Below are 22203 nucleotides of genomic sequence, written 5' to 3'. Positions count from 1 at the left end.
AAAAAAAAAAAAAAAGAATAATCTAAATTATCTAGTGGGTACCACTAGAGTAAATTATAGCTCTACTTGGATTTAAAACAAAAAAATACCTATAATCTGCTTTTGGCAAGAAAGTATAAAGAAATGGACTAAAGAGTTTATTCTTCTAATATTTCTTCTATGTTTTATTAACTATAAGAGGTTTGGCATTACTGAACTTCTCAGTGCCTACCCAATTGAACCATCAAGCCATTTTAGTCCTCACATATCTGAATTAATTTACCAGGACAGAAAAGCATTGGTCACCTTCTGTCTGAAATGGCCCATATACCTCATAAGAGATAAGAAATTTGGGTGTCTTTAATACGGACTTATAATTATGTTTTATAGGGTAAGTTTTAGGAAATCTTTAAAATATCTTCAGTTAACAGTTAAATGTATAGGTACAATTGCCATTCAAGCTCACTTTTGCTGTATATGCACAAGCCATAATAACGTATATGTATGTTTTGAATCAATGGCATTTTCTAAGCATTATATGTACATTAATATGTAAATTTCATTTCTAGTTCTAGCCTCATCTGGCATAGATTATGACATAAAGATCTGGTCACCACTAGAAGAGTCAAGAATTTTTAACCGAAAACTTGCTGATGAAGTAAGATGTTTACTGTATTTATTATTTATAGACCATATTTCAGTTTGTTTCTAAAATCCTTTCCTAAGAATCAAAGAAAAAAAATCCATTATTATTAATTGCTAACATAAAACAAGTTAATGCAGGTAAGGGCATTAGATTTGAAGAAAAAAATAAAATAAAAACATGCCTATAGTATTAGAGAAGTAAAATTGAAATAGTAGCTTGCTAACCATAATATTAATTATTAGTAATACCAACTTAGGCATATTGCAGTTTACAAACACTAGGTTTGTAAACCTAGTGTTGACTATTTTTGCTAGGATAATAAGGAATCTCAAAAAGATTCTGCCCTTTTAAGAAAATAATTTAGCTATTCTCCATAGCCATTTTTCTATTTTGCATTTTTCTTAAACCAGAATATGAGAATCTTTTTAAGTGTCTTGTTAAAGCAGTTGTCTTCCAACTGTGTTCTGTGGAACTCTAGGTTTCTTGTGGGATTGCGAGAGGGAAGATAGATAAGAGGAAGGCCAAAGTCTGGGCCTTTCCTCTTCAACTTTAACTAGGGTTTTATGTGTTTTTCCATATAAGATATCTTACCAAAGTAAGGGTCCACTGCTAAAAATGTTAGTGAATTGGAAAACCACTAATATAGACTGAAGTTGACAGTTTATTACACAATTCCCACATATATTTCATTCATTAAATAGACATTTGTAAAACAATGCATGTCAGACATGGTGGTGGGTTTAAAAAGATAAAGGCCTACCCTCAGATTGGGAAAGACAGGCAGGTAAACAAACAACTGGAACATACTACAGTGGGATCAGTGTCAGAGATGTACACATAGTGTTTTGGAAACCTGTAGAAAGGAACAGCTGTCCTTGGAAAGGAAGTAGATAGGATGGAAAAGTCTTCATGAAGGACATAAGAACTGGACCGAAGTTTGAGAAGTAATAGTTCATTAGGTGTAGAAGGAGCATAGGAGTGTTTGAGACAGAAAGATCAGCATGTACCAAGTTATTACAAGGTAAGTGAACCATCAGTATGCCTGCTTGTATGTGCAGAAATAGCTCAGTTGGACTGAAAAATGTAGATGGGAAATAGCTGAGCGTTGCGGCAGGCTCCTGTAGTCCCAGCTACTCAGGAGGCTGAGGCAAAAGAATCACCTAAGCCCAGGAGTTGGAGGTTGCTGTGAGCTGTGATGCCATGGCATCTGCTGAGGGTGACAAAGTGAGACACTGTCTTTAAAAAAAAAAAAATGTAGTTGGGAGCAAGACTGTAAAGGGCCCTGTTGGGCACCATAAGGAGTTGGGGATTTATTATTGTATTTTTAAGGAACTGTTGATCAGATTAGCATCTCTCTCTTCCTTTCATACTCTCCTTTCTTCCTTTTTCCTCCACCATGTTCTTTGCTCTTCCTTTTTCTTTTTTCCTTTGTTCATTAGATTCCTAGATGTTCTTGAGTATTCATTTGGTCCTGTTCTTGGTAGTTAAGACAATTGATTGTTAATTCTTGCCCAAAAGTTTATTTTTCAAGACTACTTTGTCTCAGTAAAGGTAACATCTAAAGGGATCCAAGTGACCCAAGGATAATAATTTAACTCCATTGTGTCATTAAAGTATCAGTTCTGCTATAGAAGAAATAATGAGACAACACAATGTAGACTGCTCTGGGAAACAAATTACAAGTAAAAGCTGAATTGAACTCTTGCTGCATATTTTAAGTAACCTCAAAGTTTGACCTTTGTCTTTCTGCTACTTATAGTAATTATTTGACATTGAGTAGCCTGAAGGCAAAAATATAGCAATGAAATAATACCTCCTAGGATCTGCTAATTGTTGCTGTTTTCCTAATCTTAAAGAAAAAGGTGTATTACACTATAATCTTTGACATGGTTGTTTAACTTGCCTTGTAGGTTATAACTCGAAACGAACTCATGCTGGAAGAGACTAGAAACACCATTACAGTTCCAGCCTCTTTTATGTTGAGGATGTTGGCTTCACTGAATCATATCCGAGCTGGTAGGAACTTTTAGCGTACTATTAAAATTATAAATTTGAAAAACATGTTATTTAAGATCTACTTTGAAGGGATTTATATTAATTTCCTTAATATCACAAAATGAAGGCAGCTTAGCTTCTGAACAAGGATTTTTGTGAATGTTCAATCTTATTTCCTCAAGAACTAAATTTATTGAAGAATGGCCAAATGAAAAGACAGTCACTTAAAAACCTTCCTTAGTGTATGGGACCATACCATAAACCTTAAGATATGTTATAGTGAATATGTTATACTTTTATAGTAGGCTGGTCAAAATCAATCTTAGCCCAGATAAAAATAAATGTAACACAGTAAGAAATAAAACAGGTACTTAAGTATATTTTTTCAATTGTTTTTTGTTTTAGATGATACACTGTGAGTTTTAGTGCCACAAATACACAAAAACATATATATTACAACTAATGTTCAAGAAGGAATTGAATAATCTATATTCATTAACAATAGAAAAAGCCCCATATTCATTATTTTAAAAATATGTTTATCAAACAAGAATGTTTATCACCCTTCACTGATCACTTAACCCCAGGTCATATAGCTATAACATTTATCAGTGTTAAAGCCTGAAGTTGAAACTTGCCCATGCCCTTCCACCCCTTTGACCTATAAATTTCACTTAAAGTCATTATGATGACATTTAAACTACTGGGTAATCTGATAACAAACAACTTTTCCAGCTCATTTACAGCTTTCTTCTCTTAATCATTCCATTTGGGAGATATACCAAATACTTTCACACCTCAGAGTTTTTATAATCATCATGTCCCCAGCCATGCTAACTCTACTTATCCTTTAGGTCTGACTAAGCAATGGATTAAATATGACTTCCTCCAAGAGGGGAGGGAATGGAGAGATAAAAGTATTCCAAGCAAAATAAACAGCATATAATATTTTTCTAAGCCCTACAGAAGAAAATGGGTAACACATCTGAAAAATTATGTTTATAATTAAGAGTTTGAAAATAATCTTCAAATTAAAAATATTAACTATTACCAGGAAAGAAGGAAAATTTCAAATGGTCAAAACAATATTAGACCGGAATATAAATAAAAAGTTAAATTTTTTATAAGTAAGAAAATATTTTCTACAGTACTTCTTTGGACTTTTGATTAAGTTGTAATAACACTAATATCTTTTGATTCATTTTAATAACAGCAAGAATAACCCTTAAAATTTATCCCTTTGGATTTCAGATGTGAGAAAGCAACATTTTATAGAAAAAGAAAAACCCTTGCTGATTACAACCCTAAAATGTGCTTGCTCTTAGAGTTTATCTAGTAGATGACTCTTAAGGGTTTTCCTATAGAAAACTAATTCTCTTTCCAGTTCTTTAAAAATCTGTTTTAAACAGGTGCTAATGCAGAAGTGGTGTTAACAAGAGTTATTCTTATCCTTTGGTTTTAGGATTAGGTAAGATGTTGTATAATATAAAAATTCCCTTTCTTTCATGTGTTTTGCTAGCAATCAAAACAGATAATTTCTGGTTGGTATAGCTTACCTTCTTGCTTCTCTTATGCAAAAGACTAGATAGAAGAGTTAAACATTTCTGCTTTTGTCATGATAGTATCTAGTTACATGGTGGGTCAGTTAGCTACTCTTTTCCTCACCTTCCCCTCAATGTTCTATAGTCTAAGTATAATAATGTGTAGATAGGCAGGAGAGTTAAGAGTGGACTTTAGTCAAATAAGCACAGGCTAGCCATGGGATACCTCTGCCCATGCATTACTCCAAAAGCCTTCCTAGGAGGTCCAGGGAGTAGATGTGAGACAGTTTTTTCCTACTGGAGCTGTGATTTTTAATGAGAAGGGTCCTCTTCAGATCACCTCTGAGGCTTTTTAAAACTATAAATATGTGGGTCCCATCCCCTAAAGATTGTGATTCATTTTATCTGAATAGGGCTTGAGCTTGTGCATATTTAAAAGGCAATTATTTTCATGAATAATATACTAATTGTAGTCTAGGCCTCTTCTTGAGATGTGAAGGCAGTTCTGACAAACCTAGAAGCTTTGAGGGGGTTTGGAAAGATGGTAATCATGTGTATGGATCATTCTAGAATCTTCTAGAATATCTCAAAAATTAAGTTACTCCCCTGCTTAAAATTCTGCTGTGCCTCCACATGTTCTTAAGATAGAGTCCAGATGTGTTAGTTAACATGTCTTATAAAATCTGCATTCTCTCATGACATCCTTCCTTCATACCCCTGGACTTTGGCACAAGGTAGCCATAGTTTCTCCATGATGGGTTTGCCCAGCCTATCATCATATCAAGCTGACAGTCACTTACCAACTCATGCACAAATTCACTCCATCAGCAAGCAATGTTAACTTCATTCCAGAATAGGAGTATACCTAATATTTATCTACCCTTGGTCTCCCTGCCTCTATTCTTGCTCTTCTACAATCAGATTTTCACACAGCAGTCAGAGAGTTTACTTTTAAAACAATAAACTTTTTCTTTTAAAAGACAGAGTAAATATTTTAGGATCACATGGTTTCTGTTGTAACCATTTAGCCCAGTCACTGTAATGCAATAACAGCCATACAATATGTAAATGAATGGTAGTAACTGTTCCAATAAAACTTTATTTACAAAAGTAGGCAATGGGCTGGATTTGCCCATGAACCTTAGTCTGCTGACGCCTTTTTTAAAACATAAACTGGATTTTATCACCTCTTAAAATTCTCAGGGGCCATTGCTCTTAAAGTAATATAAACTTACTCTGGTCTACAGGTTCCTACATAACCTAAACCCTGCCAACCTCTGATTTTGACTCATTCCAGCTTTCTCCTAGTTCACTACTTTTTAAACATATTGGTTTCTTTTCATCAAACTCATCAAGTTTATTAGCACTTGCTATTTCTACTCTCTGAAAGACTTTGTTTCCAGAACTTCACATACCATTGAAATCTCAGTTGCAGTGTCACTTCCTTAGAAAACTCTTCCCTGTCACCCATCCAGTTTGCTTTCTGTGTCTTAGATCTTCCTTCTCACTTCAGTAACTCTGTTCACTCTCACTTAACACTCTGACTTTTCATTTCCTTATTTCTCTTATTACAGTTTAATGGAGGACAATACATTTGTTGTCTTATCTTCCTCCGCTAGAAAGTGAGCTTATACATGTAGAAAACAAAGACCTAGTTTGTCTTATTGGGAGCTGGACCTTGAGCTCCTGGAACAGTGTCTACCACATACTGGTTGTTCAGTAAATGATGAATAATTTGGCAAATAACTGAAATTCTGGCATTCAATCTCTAGCTAACAAGTTTTATATTCTTTTTCTTAATAGCTTGAAAAATAAAACAACAGTATTTTTTAGAATACAGGTATTTCCTTTAGGGAATTATTTTGATATCTCTACCTCTCCCAGAAAACTTAATATCTCTTCATATCTTCCCTGGCCAAAATTAATTTCCTGAGAACTATTCTAAGAGAAAATAAAATGAACCTTTTTATAAATATAAAGCTTATTTTTAAAAGCAATTTGGTGTTGTCTACTTTTGGAAAACTCTATATAAAAGCAATTCTTATTTCTGGTCATTTAAAAAAAAATACATTGTTCTTCAGTCCTCCTTGGTCTATAATTGCCAACCAGAGATTTGTGTATTACTGCTTTGCAGTTTTGCTACTTCAGTAGTACTTTGTAAACAGATTTTATTTAATGTTTTCTTAGAAATTGGGTTTACATTTTGAGAGAAGTGACTATACTGTAGTTAAATGAGTTGGATTTCAAGATAGAACAACTGTATTCTGCCCCACTCATTCCAGAAGGCACTGGAATTACCCGGGGACCCTTAGTCCTTACTTGTCTCTTAATGGCATACTTTGGAATGCAGAATTCTGACTTCTAGCCAAAAATTCCCTGATTTAAAGGCTGTGACATTTCCTCTTAGCCTTTTATTTCCCCATCTTCATTTATAGTGTGACAACCAAAAGAAATTTGGATAAGAAGCCTACAAACTTCGAAACAGAATGATATTGCTTCCTCATGCTCCACTAACATGACAAAATAGATTTCTTAAATATAGTCAATCACACCTAAGATTCCTATTCATGCAGCTTAATGTTTTGTTCTCTCTAGAAAGTATATTACACAATAAAAACATTGTAATCTTTTTTAAACTAACATCCTTTAAGTAGCCTCATTATATTGGTCAGAAATTCTTCTGTGTTTTCTTATTTATAGATTCCTCATTAATCTATGAAGGTCTATTCAACTCTTATTTTGTGCATTTATTTTACAAATGTTTATTAAATATTTATATAATAACTAAAATTTAAGATTACAAATCTTACATACATTATCTCATTGGTTTGACATTGGATTGGAATATACATTGAGGAGATTTAATCTAATTCACTTGGAGAATTAAACAGACGTTCCCTTCTGTGTACTGTCCTTGCTGCTGTTGACCTAGGATCCGGTAGGAGTGTTTAAGCCTTTGTAGATAGATAATTGCTGTCAACAATGGGACTGAAATATTTCCCTTTACCTTACTTTAGTATTTCCATGTTACCTTGGGAAAGTGTTTTCTGTGGCAGAAACATCCTAGTTCATCCTAGTGGTGGTAATAATTTTATGCTGTTGCCTACTTCACATGCCCTGCTGTAATATATCTTACCTTCATAAAACTTATATTCATTTATTCAGTAAACCTTCATTAAACACCCTGTACTAGGCTCTGAGGATATAAAGATGAGAAGAAATAACTTCCACCCTCTGGCAGCTCACACACTGGTCTGCAAGGAGACATGCAAATAACTACTACTACAATTAGGATCATCATCATAAAGTTTATAGAGGATATTCTGGCTGGGTGCGTTCACTCACACCCATAATCCCAGCCACTCAGGAGGCCAAACCAGGAAGATTGCTAGAGCCCAAGGGTTCAAGGCTATAGCAAACTATGATTGTTCCTGAAAATAGCCGTTGCACCCACCCTGGGTGACAGAGTGAGATCTTGTCTTTTAAGAAAAAAAAAAAAAAAGAAGGAAAAGATATTCTGGAACATGAAGGAAGGAGGGAGTTCACAATTTTGCAGATTGAGTGTTTAAAAAGTCTAGAAAAGGTTTCACAAGGGGGATAGTAGTTGTATTGATGTGAGTAAGCAGAACCATTGGTAACTAATTAGACAGAAGTGCCCTGAGCAGAAGACTAGCAAGTCTAAGTCATGAAAACTTGAGAGAAATGCTGTGCCCACCACTGTTTGCGATTATACATAGTGTACTCACTTGCATCTTTAATCTAGATAGGCTCCTTGAGGCCAGAAGCTCCATCTGTTTTGGTCACCATTGTGTCCTTGATTTTTAGCACAATGCCTGGAACGTGGCTCGGACCTGTGGCTCAAGCGGCTAAGGCGCCAGCCACATACACCTAAGGTGGCAGGTTCGAATCCCCAGCCCGGGCCCGCCAAACAACAATGACGGCTGCAACTAAAAAATGGCCGGGCGTTGTGGCGGGCGCCTGTAGTCCCAGCTACTTGGGAGGCTGAGGCAGGAGACTCGCTTGAGCCCAGGAGTTGGAGGTTGCTATGAACTGTGATGCCATAGCACTCTACCCAGGGGGACAGCTTGAGGCTCCGTCTCAAAAAAAAAAAAAAAAATGCCTGGAACGCAGGGGTTTGTTGTTGTTTTTGGAACAGTTTTTAATCTTAAAAACTCTTTTACGGAATTACACAAAACCTCGGTGATGGTCCCTACATTCTGTCATACACCTGCCTCCTCAGTCCCCTTGGTAGCACCTTATAAACCTCCTTAGACCTAAAGTCTAAAGAACACTGTTTGAAAACCACTGCAGTACAACATAGTATATCAAGATCTTTAGGGGAGGGTGTGAGTTTGCTTATTTTTATGTTTTAGAATTACATGCACATTCATAACTAATGAAACTGTTTTCTTTATGCTTTTATTTGCCTCTAAAAAATAACTCACCTACACACTGTGCTAAATGAACGTTTACATAGTGATGTGCAGAATTATATACAATTTTAATCAGTTTTAAATAAAAGGAAATATAAATTATTTATAATTTCAATACTAAAACTATTTCTTTTTGTGGTCCTTGTATCTCTGTTTTCCAGACCGATTGGAAGGTGACAGATCAGAAGGCTCTGGTCAGGAGAATGAAAATGAGGATGAGGAATAATCAACTCTTTTTGGCAAGCACTTAGATGTTCTGAAATTTGTATAAGACATTTATTATATTTTTTTCTTTACAGAGCTTTAGTGCAATTTTAAGGTTGTGGTTTTTTGGAGTTTTTCCCTTTTGGAGGGATAACCTGACATTGGTTTGGAATGATTGTGTGCATGAATTTGGGAGCGTGTGTAAAAAACACAACTTGCAAAATGTTTTAAAAACTTTTTGCCGTGTATGGGAGTGCTAGAAAATGCAAAGTGCAATATTTCCCCTAACCTTCAGATGTGGGATCTTGGATCAATGTTGAAGAGTAATTTTAATTATAGTGAAAATATTGGTTCAAATAAATTTCTACACTTGCCATTTGCATGTTTGTTGCTTTCTAATTAAAGAAGTTGGTTGTTTTAAGACACCCTGAACTTGACTTTTTATTTAATGCTGCTTTGACCCACATTTTCTAGTCTTTACAGTAGCATGAGAGGACTATTTTCCTCTATCTTTTCCATAATATTTTCTAGATTTAAAAACCTTTTGACTTCATGAGATAATCACATAAGAGGGTTTTTTTAATCTCTGTTTCCAAAAAGAATAGTTGAACTCTGAACATAGGAGTCAGGACACCATCAAAAATCCGTGTTTAATTTGACTCCCCCAAACCTTAACTACTGATAGCCCACTGTAGACTGAATTATGGGATGGAGAATATATATCTAGATATAGCACTGATGTTCACTAACCTTCCTTCAAAAACTTGGGGTCATGGCTCAGCGCTCATAGCTGAGTGGTTAGGGCACCAGCCACATACACTAGGGCTGGTAAGTTTGAACCTGGCCTGGGCCTGCTAAACAATAATGACAACTACAACAAAAAAATAGCTGGGCGTTGTGGCAGGCGCCTATAGTCTCAGCTATTTGGGAGGCTGAGGCAAGAGAATCACTTAAGCCCAAGAGTTTGAGGTTGCTGTGTGCTGTGGCATGGCACTCTACCAAGGGTAACATAGTGAGACTATCTCAAAAAACAAACAATAACAACAAAAGTTGGGTTTAAAAGTGTTTCTTGGGCATGGTGAAAGGTAGGTCATTTAATAATACTGTATGAATTTAATTGCCTCAGGATTTATGCTAAACACATGGATGTATATTTCCAGGTGACTTTGGTTTGAGAATTTTCCAGTTCTACAACAGGCTGCTCCTTCCTGCTCTGTCTTCTTCCTCTTTTTAGCCCATGGAAAGGGAGGCTGGCAATAGGGTTATGGCTGCAGAAAATAAGGAAAAAGAGACATACCGACAAAGTCCACAGATCATAAGTCCAAGTACAAATTCACAACTTCCACAGCTATTAACATACTGAAAACATTTATGAGGTAAACCAAACTATTCTAAGTACACTTGTTTATAAATACTGATTTATAATAATCCTAAACTTATTTTAATCATCTAAAAAAAATTCATTCAGAGACTTCAAGTTAAATGTATTTCAGGATTAGACTGGTTTTTTTGCTTTTCATTTTTTGAAGGTTGGTTTTTAACCACATCTGCATCCACGAGTCATCATCGGAACACAGCAGGCTCTTTCTACTGCTCTAAGCATGGTCTCTGCCTGGGCCTGTGATGGGGTGGGCTGTCCTTCTGGGGGCGCTGAGTGGCCTGTGATTTGTGGCAGTGGAATTTCAAAATGGTGTTGACAAAAGGAAAAACACAAGTGGCTTCTAATTCCTAAACTATTCCTACTGCTCAGGAAAATGCCTCCTGAGGGAAATGAGAACAGCTGTGTATATTATATTCTTTTAAAATTCACATTGACCAAAACTGCTATTTTCAAAGAATCACTTCAATATATTGGAAGTACTTTGGAATGTAAAATATTTATTGGATACTTTACAGTGAATCCAATCCCTTTTCTTGGGCCTTCATTGTTTTTAGGTCTGGCAAGCAGACCTGAATTATCCCCCGAGCCCCTTGGTTTACAATAGTTCTTCCACCTGTCCAGTAAAGCCTGCTAGCCTGTTCCGAGATTAATGACTTTTAACTGTCATCCTCCTTGAGCTGTAAGACTTGCCCCTTCCTTCCCTGAGGCCATGGCCCAGACCTGGAGTTTGGCACTGACTGACTTAACTCTCTTTGAAAGCCTAGGCAGTTTCCCTAGGTCTCCCTGGATTCTGTGTATCCTCACTCCCCAACCATCAAGGATGTTGTGGCTCTTCTCTTTCTTGCAGGCACATAAGGCTGATCACAGCCATTTCTCTTTCCCTCAGGGTGAAGACTGATTTCCCTCAAAGCCTGGAATTCCACATATACCTTGGGTAATGGCATGGACTCCTACCCCTGCCCTGCCTCCTCCCTCAGAATAGTGAAGGGTTACATATTCTGAGAACCCAGCAGCCAGTCACTCTGTCACTGCTATAAGGAAGGTCAAGGCTCAATTTGTACTATGATTTGGGACTTTACACCAGGCCTCAGGATTCAATAGCCATGTAGGGCAACGTGAATTACTATCTTTGTGCAAATAGGCCAGTAGCGTAGAAGATCAGCATTTTTAATAAAAAAGCTCACTTTTCCTCCCCAAACCTCTTAATCCAAATGCTACTTAGCCTTTCCTCCCTCCTCTCTATTGCCCTCCCCTCCTCACATCCCTTCTTTCCCAAAAGTCCTTTTGTGATACAACAAACCTGACAATTCTATGGCAACAACCTATATAACACCTCCAATCTAGAGAACAGCATTTTAAGATTCTTACTTCTTATTATAAAGATAGAACAAGAACAAGAATTGTACTTATAGAGCAAGAATTGTACTCGCCCCACGCAGAGTTACTGAGAAGAAATGCCAGAGGCTCAGCTTTCACTACACCCCTGAACCTGTGCTGGGTGCTTCATAAGGATTTTCTCCTGGAATCCATACAGTCACCCGAGAAGGGAAGCCCCTGTGTGTCCCCATGTAGAAAAAGATTACCAAACTTCATTTTACAGATGAAGAAACCAAGATACAAAGATAACTGAGTAACCTGCCCAACACCCAGCTAATAAGCAGCAGCTCAGGATCTGAGCTCACAACCATACCCACACCTGTACTATTCCCACTACATCACATTTGCACCTAAGTGAAATAAGAGACAGTGCCTAGCACATAATCACTCAAATGTCGAACAGTAGACACTCAACACATGCTAGCTGCTCACCCCCTCTCTTACAGCCACTTCTTGCTCACAGCTCCTTTCAGACAGGACACAGCCAGAGCCTAAGGCTTAACACTTATCATGAATGTATGCTGTGGTCCATCCAGAGGTGGCTCTCTAGTCTCCGAGTATAGATCTCATATCGTACAGATGGAAAAATATTCATATGGCTAAATGCAAATGGACTAACAAACTCTCATTGTATGAAGGCACTTTCCTCCCTCTCTTGTCCTAACCCAAACTTCCTTGGCCTATTGTAAATAATCAAGTTAGTTTCATTGTGTGCTCAATTCTTTGCAAAAAGACTCCCCAGCAACTCCTCAAATGAGAAGCAAAAAACAGGCACTAGATGGCCCTTGTCTTACACTCAACCCTGCTTTTCCAGGAGCAGTGGTGAACCTGAACTGAGGTCATGCACATAAGCAGGTTGACCAGGTGGTCCAAGGTCATCCAGGCTGAGGACTGCAGTCATGGCAAAGCGTGCAGAGCAAGAAGCAAACTCACTTTCAGGTTTATCCTTGGCTCTCCATGGCCACACTGCTGCCACCTAGTGTCTGCGGTGCTGACCTCCAGTCTTGGTGCCCCGGCTAGGTGTTGAACCATGTGTCCTGGCAGCATGGCACTCCCAATGCCTTCTCATCCAAATACCCGTAAGCCTGGTACCTGGTATCTGTGGCACAACACAGGAACCCAGGAAGGTAGAAATCTCGATGAAAGAAGCAGAGATGGGCAATAGCCCTCAAAGTGGTTCTAAAACTAGAAGCCAACAAGTAACTAAATGTCCCATCTGCCACTGTCGATGTGGTCCCTTAGGACAGCCTCAGGCCTGCCACAGCATGGCAGTTTACAGCAAATAAGCCTGGGTTTAGTGAGGGAAGTTGGGGGTTTTGACCTTCGACACTAATGTCCTCAGAAATGCCTATCAGGAACTTCAGAATGTGTGGAGATTCTCTTTTCCCTCTCTTCCCAGGCCCACCTCTCTCTCTAAAGCCAAGTCAAGGAAAATTTCAATTCCTGAATATGCAAAATATGGTTCTAGCTGCCAAACAGCTTCCAAGACTTAGCTCGAACTATCCCTTACTTCATGGAGCCATCCCTAACTCCTTAGTTGGAAATATCCAACTTTCTCTAGAGCCTCTGATTTTTCTGTAATCACCACTTTGCTATTTATTATGCCCAGGTCTCGCTCCTTGATTAGAGCAAACACTTCAGTGTTACTCAGAGCCCTGCTTTGCACTCAGTAGATGTGCGGTGTCTGGCAGATAACTGAAGGGACCTCAGTGAAAAAAAAAAGGAAACCACAAACCCTTTTGTGAAATGTATTTCTAGATTGGCTTAGATTAAATCCTACTACATTCCAGCTAGTCTGGGCTTAGCTAATGGGGGACTGAAGAGGTCTTGGGATTCTTTCCCTAGAGCCCAGTGTAGTACATCAGGAGAACATTCTCCAACCCCTGGGTTTCAAGCCAATTTGCTGCACTCAAGAATGCCTAACCAGTGACCCATGCACTATTCTACCTCTGGGCATACTAGCTGTCAGGAATAGGGTCCTTTCAAAAACTACACAAGTGCTAGAAAAATACATACACACAGAATATATATAGAAAACATACACTGCCTTTAACCTTAGGAGTGCCACCCAGTAGTGAGAGCAGAGTCTTTATGACCTGCACATGTCATCACCAGGACCCAGGTAAACTGCCCTCTGCCCCTCCCCACTCCCATCCAGAACCTAGGCCAGTGCCCAGCACCCAGATGACCCTGAATAGTTGTCGATGGGTTTGATCACCCAAGTAGCAAGACCCCAGGCCTCATGAAAGGTCTTATGTAAATTGCAGACCAGGGAGCCAGCCAACCACATAACAAAAAAAGACACTACCTCACCAGGAGATAGCTAGACCCCAAAGAAAACACCACAAAGGTGGCTCACATTCTAGAACTGCTTAGCAGCAGCCACAGTGAGATGTCCCTGGAGCTACTCTGCTAACCAAGGCTGGGAAAGCCCTAAACTTATTTTTTCACAGGCTGAAGAACAGACCCAGGAGATCCAACAGCTCCCCAAGTCACCACGGCAATGACTCCAAGGCCAGACTTCAACTGCTGCTCCAGCTCCAAGGGGGGAAAAGTGAGGTCTAACCAGACAAATTACATTCCTGCTGCTCCACTTTCACTTTTGAGGCAGTGACCTTCTCCCTCCACTTAGGCATCTTGGTGGCTAGCATTGAATCCAGACTGAACTCTAAACAGACAAGTCAGACAAGAACATAGAAACTGCACTGGTCATACTTCATATGTCCAGCAGGAACTATTCTCAAAAGTTATACAAATGTCGGTCCATGGGTCTGCTCTTGTTTTGGTTTTTGGTAGTTTACACATTCAGAGAACACTGAAGATGGAAGCTAGAAATGAATGAATCTTGGAGACTATTCAATCCAATTTCCCAATCCCTTTTCCCATTTTACAGAGGACCTACAGAAGGCACAAGATATCCCAAATGACATGTGCCCACACACAAATACGGGGTAAGAACCCTGGCGGCAGACTCCAGCCAGGCCCACTGCTCTTGCTATCTTGGCTTATGCTGCCCCAGGAGCAGTGAGGGAGTAGGTTCTGTGGAACTAAGGCCAGCTATTTTCATTGGTCAAACATCACACATGAAATCTATTCAGTGAGGCTTTCCCAAGGGAAGGGATTCCCTTCAATAAAACAGTATCTATTTCCCTGCTCTGCTTGGCACCACAGCCCTCATTAAGTCTTGGTTTATCCTAACCCAGTGGATTTTTATTTCTTTTAAATTCTAGAAATGAAACATCTGGTACTTGCCCCTTCCTCTCATCTTTTATAGTGGTTTCTCCCTTCTTTTGCAATACCAAAGAATCTATCACTAGGGAAGAGGGCAGGGCCCAGGCCCAGGGGCTGCCCCTCCTAGCACCAACAGGGGGTGCCCCTGAAGGCCAGGCCATCAGCAGAAAGACTGTGGGAAGACACTCTGCTCCCAGGCTCTCTCTGCAGGCCCCTCAGTCTAGAGCTGATGGCCCCACACTACACGTATCAAGCACACAACAGCCTCAGGCATGGTGATGGCGCTGCTCCATGAGGAAAAGCTACCCGCCAACCTCCTTAGTGCCTGGTAAGGGCCCCCTCCTGAGGCCGCTGGGACAGTGTAGGCTGGATGTGGGTTGTGAAGAGGAAATGATCCATATGGCGGTTTCCTTCCCAGTCTGCGTCTTAGTCCTCCAAGCCCCAGCTCCCACAGAGCCAGGGCCACATCATCTCCACCTGCTTTTTTTTTTTTGCTTTAGATGTTTCTGGTTCCATCACTGAGACCTCAAAGAAGCCTGTGTGTGGTCTCACATCAGACACTGAAGTCATGGGCTGTAGGCATTATTTTCAGTCCCTTTGCTGATGGCTGCACACCCAATGTTTCCTTTTTGGGTTGGGTGCACTGTCTGCAGTGATACTCCCAGGGTCCTGGCACAGACGGTCATGCGAACCCCTCCACGGCCAGCATCTCCAGCTCCAGCCCCAGTTCACCCTGACACCTTCATCTCTGCTCTGCAGCTAAAATGTTCCCTTCTTCGATGCTCTGCAGCTGGAGCCTCTGACTCGCAAGAGTTCTGCTGCCTCGGCGGCCCCCAAAGCCAACCCCTGGGACGGTCCGTGCTGCAAACAAGACCCCTGGCAAAGCCTCCTCCCCAAATAAGTTGATCTTGGCTTCAGCCTCGATGGCTTTGGCCAGGCTGGCTGCGTAACTGTCCAAGGACTTGTGTACTTCAGCTTTCACATGAAGAATAGAGTTCTTGGCAGCTTCTGAGGGAGAAGGCAGAAATACAGTTAGCCAAGGAGACAGGGGGACTGCCCGGGGGACTGCCTGCCCTTGCTTCACTGCCCAGGGAGAGGAGGTAAACAGAGGTATGGGTTTGAAGCCAGAGTCCTCAGGGTAAAAGCCTTCACTCCTCAATTTTCTACCTGGGAAATCATAGAAAAGTTATTTTGTATTGCTTCAGTTTCCTCATCTGAAAAGAGATGGTAATAAGATGCCTCTCGTTTCACAGTGTCACTATGATTATTAAATGAGATCATTCTAAGATGCTTAGAAAGGCCTGGTAGAGACTTTGTAGCATTATTCCTCAAAATGTTTACATCTTTGGAAGAATCCTCTGGTCCTCTAGTTTCCCGAAGCAGTGAGAAATCTATGGCTATAAACTTCCAAAAACTAAATATCACCTCTCTCTTCTCCATAGTTGCTCAGAGCTCCCTCAGATTCATGGAAAACCTTGGGGTTGGGAGTGACATTAAAGGTTTGAGCCTCTACCAAGGATTAGGACGCCCTGTCAACTAAACGGACTGAAGTGAGGGCGGAAATGGCTGTTCTGTTGTATGCACTGTCCTGTTAGCATTAGCCTCACTGCCTATTTCTCTGGACATCTGGGGGGAATCACTGATCCTCTCCTCACATCTTCTGGAGGGTACACAACTCACTCCAAAAGTAAAAGCATGGGGGGACCTCTGGCCACTCACTCCCAGGGAGGGGGCTCCCCTGGCAGGGCCTTGCTCTCTCACTGCCTGTAGAGAGGGTACTTTGGGAACTGCCACCTCCACAAAGTAGGATTAGTGATGGGGTAAGGTGGCCCTGTGTGGGTTGGGGGTAGGGAAGGGTTTGATTCACTTGTTCCCTAAAAGGGTAATATATTATAAAGGCCAGGAGGCTGCCAGTCCTGGCTTGGTTCTAGAATTTGCTTTGCCAGAAAAGTGGCTAATCTGATTTCTTTTTTTTTTTTTTTTAGAGACAGAATCTCACTTTGTTGCCCTCAGTAGAGTGCTGTAGCGTCACAGCTCACAGCAACCTCTGGCTCTTGGGCTTAGGCGATTCTCTTGCCTTAGCCTCCCCAGTAGGTGGGACTATAGGCACCCGCCACAGTACCTGGCTATTTTTGTTGTTGTTGTTGTAGTTTGGCTGGGGCTGTGTTTGAACCTGCCACCCTCGGTATATGATGCCAGCACCTTGCCCACTGAGCCACAGGCACCACTTGGCTAATCTGATTTCTACCTCTCTGACCTGCGTTCACTCTGAACTCAGGGAGGGGATGGCAGATGAGATGTAATTAATTATGAATCTAAATCTCTGATGGGACCCATATTTATTTTCATAGTCAGCATTTCTGAACAACTTAGGTCTTAAAGTCCCCAGATGCCCCCACCACATCCCCAGCCATATCATGTTGGGCATGATATGAATCAAACTCCGTGAAGGCATCAAACTCTCCTCACCTAGTTTGTGGGCACCCTAGGCAGCTCATTCATCACCCTCCTAGTCAGCATGTTGGAGGAAAATTAACCCTGAATTCCAGAGGCAACAAGGGTGCGAGGGGTGAGTTAAGAGCAGATGGAGTAGAAAAATGTGGGGACTGGACAACCAACCGCAGTGCCATACCCCTCACAGGACTCATGTGCCAGCTTCAAGGGCAACAGACAAGCAAGATGGACAGCTGCTGCCTTCAGTAAAGTAGATGCACTCGCTGGGACACTATTGCATTTCCACAGGGGAAAAGTAAAGGTCAGAGGGGGCAGATTCAGATTTACAACCACACATCACCCATATGGTAAAGAAACTACAGGAAAGAGGGCTCAGAGACCATTTTGTCCACCAGGCAACCTCCTAAGGGAGGAGATGTGAGTCAGAATGTGGCCGGGTAGAGGGAGCCTGAAGCCTCAGGCACTGCTGCCTCTGAGGGTTGGTGCCTAAGGACTCAGGTGAGAAGAATCAGGGTGGTTCTCGGGTGGGGGCAAGGAATTTCCCTATGATCCTTTCCTGTCCTCTGTTCACTTAGCGCCATCTGTCACAGTAACCAACCTTTGATTTGCTCCACTTCATCCTCAAATGTCACCGAGCTCCTTCTCCTGGGTGGGCAAGTACAGTGGGAGGGAGGGTTGTCATCAGATGTGTAGTCCTCCAGCAGCATCACATCCGTCCCTGAGACAGAGGGCAGACTGTGCACACAAACTAGCAACACAAAGTACTCCCCCTGGCCTCGCCCTCCCTCGGCACCCCTTGCTTCCCTCTCTCCCTCTCATTCAAACCTATAACCAGGTGCAGCTAACTGCTCTGTGGCATCTGTCCAATGAACACCCTGTCACCTATTTCAGGGCGGTTGCAGACATCCAGGGGGCTGCCTCAGCCACACAGAACCATAGCAGTGCCATCCAGGGTAGTGATCGGTAAGTCATGGCCTTTTAACTTTGCAAAGGCTTTCACTCACTTCCAACCACACAATAACACTGTGCAGCTAAGAGAACAGGACCGGAGACCCCCGTTTTATAGGGGAGGAAACTCTCTATAAAGGAGGGCACAGGAAAGCTGAAAAGTAAAAGCTGTGGCTGGAAGCCCAGACTCAGGGTTCTTGCCTCCAGGCCCTTCCCACCCGCTGTGGGAAATGGGCAACACACAGGTGAGAGGCTGCTGAAGCCTGACAGTACCTGAGTCCTGAGAGCAGCTGAAGCCCGTGTCCCCAGTGCTGCTGCTGTGCCCCAGGGGCTGTCCGCCTGCCATGAGCGCCGTGAGGTGTGGGGACAGGCCCAGGTCTGAAAGGCAAAGTTGGCGTTGAAGGTGCGGTGACCACACCCTGCAGAAGCAGATGACCTTCCCACTCGGTCTTCCCCTCAGACTGCCCCCCACCACCCTCCCCTTCTCTCTGCTCTCCTTGCAAAACTTGCTCTCAAGCCCCTGAAAGACAGGCCACCCTACCTGCTCCTTCCCCACTCACCCTCTGCTCCTGTCCCACCGTGTTGTGGCTCACTGGGTTCCCCCAAAGGGAAAGCCCCTCTGACAAGGTCAAATACCAACGAGGGAGGTAGGAGGAGAAACCCGAGGCCGACAGTCTTTAGAGAAGGTCTTCCAATTAAACAGAGAGAATTCAACCTCCCCATTTACCTCCTGAAATCCTACTTGAATGCCAAAAATGGATTTTTTTCTAACTCAAAGGGGAGAGAATTTCTGGAAGCTAGAAAGCAAACAGGTGAGGGAAGTGAGCTGACCCAGGAAAGAGAACTGGTGTGGGCAATGGGAGAAGCCCAGGAGACAGGTTCCCACCAGGCCCTGGCAGCTCAGGAACTGGGGCTCCAGGGACAGAATGTCTCCAAAGGAAGCAGCTAGGCCTTTCTGCTGCTCCCCAAATCTGGGCTCCAGGCACCTGACCTTATAGTGACAGGAGAGAGTGACCTGGGGGCACAACTGAGGCAAGGTCACACAGTAAACACTGAGGGAGCAATGAGAACCCACATATTTACCAGGGGGACCCTGGACCCATCTCCCACTCCACCTGCACTGGACAGTGGAGAACCAACCACCCTTGAGAAAAGACCTGCAGATACTGACAGCTTGGTGTCCCCCAGTGGCCCTGCCAGACCACCCCACAATCACAGCTTCCCTGTGGCTTTCCTGCTAGGGCTGGACTATTAAAGAGAAAGTGATGCCCCGGATCACTAGACATTTAAGGAAAGGTATTATCAAGAAAGACAGAGAGAGTGAAAAGAAGAAAAAAGAAAAGAAGAAATAGACCTCAGAGCAAACAATTCAGGGAGCTTATAAGAAAGCAAAACAAAGTGATAATTGGGTATCCTCAGAAAGCTGAGAAAATAATGAATCCACCAAAAAAGACCTGGAGGCTGTAAAAAAGGGAACATGGAGATAACAAAAAGCTTGTAGAACTTAAAAAGATGACACACAAAACATCAGACACCTTGGCTCTCACGATCTACCGCCTAGCAGACTGAACGATCAGCCGTAAAGGACAATCTGGTTTCCTCCTCCAGTGCTCTCAGAGACGAGGGAAGAGCATGGGCTTTACTTTCAGCCTAGTTCTTCTGAGAGTACAAGGCTCCAGGACACACTCTCTCCCATCCTCCCTGATGTCATGGAGGAAATGGTGGCGGGGAGAGCAGCCATAGCAAACTTCTCTTAGGAACCTCCCATTACTGTCCCTTACCAGGGATTGGGGGTGGGACTGGGACCAGAGAAGACCCACACCTGCCCCCACACACGACTGCCCCCTCTAGGGCCTTGGCCTGACATGACTGTGCTTACAGGACATCTGGCTCGGGGAATAGAGCCCTTGGGGCCATTCCCTGCCAACTGGGATGGCTGAAGCCACAGTGGGTTTTGGATACCATCTCTGAGGCTGCGGTGAAAGCCAGGAACGTGTCTGGGTCTTCCCAGTGGGAGGAATCACTGGAGCCAGGCCCGTGTGACACCACCGAAAGGTCAGAAGCAGGGTGGCCAGGAGGCAGCCCTCTACCCTGTGTCTACCCTGCACTCACTCCTGGAGAGTGGGCTTGATTACCTAGGATTTTTCACATGAAAGAACAATGTATCTACTGGGTTGGATGCAACCCAACCCCTCAAAACTAAAACAAAAACACAGCACAGAAGTGCAGGCCCTGGGGAACAGGTTTGTGGCTCCCCAGAAGCAGACAGTGAGTGGGTAAAGCCACAGTGCCTTTGGGCAGCTCAGGGGACACTGGTGTGACTCTGAGGTGAAGCAGCCACTTTGAAGCAACAAGAAGACCGCCAGGTACCACTAGGAGAGGAACATAGAAAAGCAAGGGAGGGAAATTCAAAGGCTCCTGGGTCTCCCTCCCCATCCTCCAGCCCAGATCCCTCCAGGAAGGATGCGGTGTGAGCATCTCCCCCAGGCATGAGTGAGTAGGAGTTTTCCTTCCAGGAGATACCTGGAAACGCTCTTTCCCCAGTGACCTCTGTGCACACATCAGTCCCAAGTGAGAGCAGCATGGGAGAGGCTGCCCTCCTGCCCTGCCACCCCCTGCCTGGGGTGAGAGGAAGCTGGGCTCTCCGGCCCTGGCTGGAGTAAAGGGTCTGGACCTGCATGCGCTTTCTCCTGAAGGCCTTTTCTTGGCTCCCATTGCCAGTAGCCCCTGTCAGCTTTGTGGTTTAGCACCTTAAGACTAAACAATTGCATTTAGCTCCCCCTTCAGCACTAGAAGCCACTATGCACTCCAGGGCTGACCCGTCCACCATCAGGTAGCACAGCTTGGCCACCTCCAGGTAGCCCAGAGATCTCAGTTCCCAGGTGAGCCCTCCCCGTGGGGATAATGAGCCCTCAAAAGCAGAAAACATTTGGTGGCTCAGGGACTGCTAGTACCATAGGGAAAACCCAACCTTCTGCACTTCTTTAGTTTGGGGACAACAGAATGAGAAAACCAAATTCCATAAAGCTACTAAGTGTGCAGTAAACGCTGTCAAGTGCTCATGAAACTCCTGACACCCGAGTCAGCGGCAAGCTCCAGATACTTGTGGAATTCTGTTTCCATGAATTCTTTGCTCATAAGCACTCTTTTAGGAAAGTTTATAATTCCCTTCACTGATTTCCTTGGTTACTTTCTAGCTACCCATACAAATAGAGAGGAACAAAACCGAAACAGAGGCTTCTTTCTGGCTTTGGAAGAGACCTGATCATCCTTCTCACCCTGCTGAGGGTGGCCACGAGCAGGGAAAGTGATTAGGGTTAGGAATCTGCAGCAGATCAAAGCCAGGCCCACAGAGGATCCTATGCAGGGTCCGGGCAGCCCTGACTCAGACAGAGCCAACTGGGAGGGACACGAGGTGGAGGCCTGGGCTCTCCCTCCAGATCAGCAGGACAGTCGCATTTATGGTGGGGACAGCACAGGCTGGGCAGCTGGGTCAGCGCATTCTGCTTTGCTCCCCGACTCTTGCTGACTCCTGCCACCTTCCTCCTGGGACAAGGACCTTCAGGGAAGAACAATAAAGATTCCCCTATGCCCATTCCTGGGAGAGACCAACGACTCAGAACCCATCATCCCACAAGCCCTTCAACCCAGAAGCATCCCACAGCACTGCCTTCCCCTGAGTGAAGACGAGACCGCCGGCTGCCTCGGACTTGCCAACCTGACCACAGCTGGCGTTTCCTGCCTGTCCTCACAGCCTCACCAGCTCTTCTAGGAATATTGCAAGTGACTTGCATGGAAAACTTTGGCCCCAAAAGCAGATGTTTCTTTTTGTTCTATCTACCCTTCTCCTCCTCCATTCTCTTTCCTCTTTTTTTTCCTTCCTCATTTCTAACGTCATTGAAACATAAAACATCTAGTATTCCTTCCCTAGAAGACAAGGGGTTTCACAAAATCTGAATAAATAATCAGCGAAATGAAGCCAAATGCCAAATGTACTCCAGTTCACAAGTCATG

General features: G+C 42.9%; 2 protein-coding genes across 8 annotated transcripts in view; one reads left to right on the top strand and one right to left on the bottom strand.

Moving 5' to 3' along the window:
* The window catches only part of DCAF6 (DDB1 and CUL4 associated factor 6), a 136554-nt gene extending 127333 nt beyond the window's left edge, over window positions 1–9221 (top strand). For all 5 annotated transcript variants that reach the window (XM_023510781.1, XM_023510780.1, XM_023510779.1 and 2 more), the window contains 3 exons: window positions 549–637; window positions 2536–2641; window positions 8756–9221. In XM_023510781.1, coding sequence (XP_023366549.1) covers window positions 549–637; window positions 2536–2641; window positions 8756–8820 — 260 coding nt within the window. In that variant the 3' untranslated portion in view covers window positions 8821–9221. The remainder of the gene's footprint in view (window positions 1–548; window positions 638–2535; window positions 2642–8755) is intronic.
* Window positions 9222–15271: 6050 nt separating this feature from the next.
* GPR161 (G protein-coupled receptor 161) overlaps window positions 15272–22203 on the bottom strand; it is a 40343-nt gene continuing 33411 nt past the window's right edge. For 2 of the 3 annotated variants that reach the window (XM_003785728.2, XM_023510776.1), the window contains 3 exons: window positions 18463–18567; window positions 17840–17959; window positions 15281–15795 (listed from right to left, as the gene is read on the bottom strand). In XM_003785728.2, coding sequence (XP_003785776.1) covers window positions 15530–15795; window positions 17840–17959; window positions 18463–18567 — 491 coding nt within the window. In that variant the 3' untranslated portion in view covers window positions 15281–15529. Of the gene's footprint in view, window positions 15796–17839; window positions 17960–18462; window positions 18568–22203 lie in introns of all 3 variants that reach the window. The other variant, XM_012802619.1, reaches the window with a different exon arrangement.

This window comes from Otolemur garnettii, unplaced genomic scaffold (assembly GCF_000181295.1).
Source record: "Otolemur garnettii isolate 467f Iridium unplaced genomic scaffold, OtoGar3 scaffold00016, whole genome shotgun sequence".
NCBI lineage: Eukaryota > Metazoa > Chordata > Mammalia > Primates > Galagidae > Otolemur > Otolemur garnettii.
The sequence above is the reverse complement of the archived record's forward strand: the minus strand, read 5'-3'. Positions and strand labels throughout refer to the sequence as shown.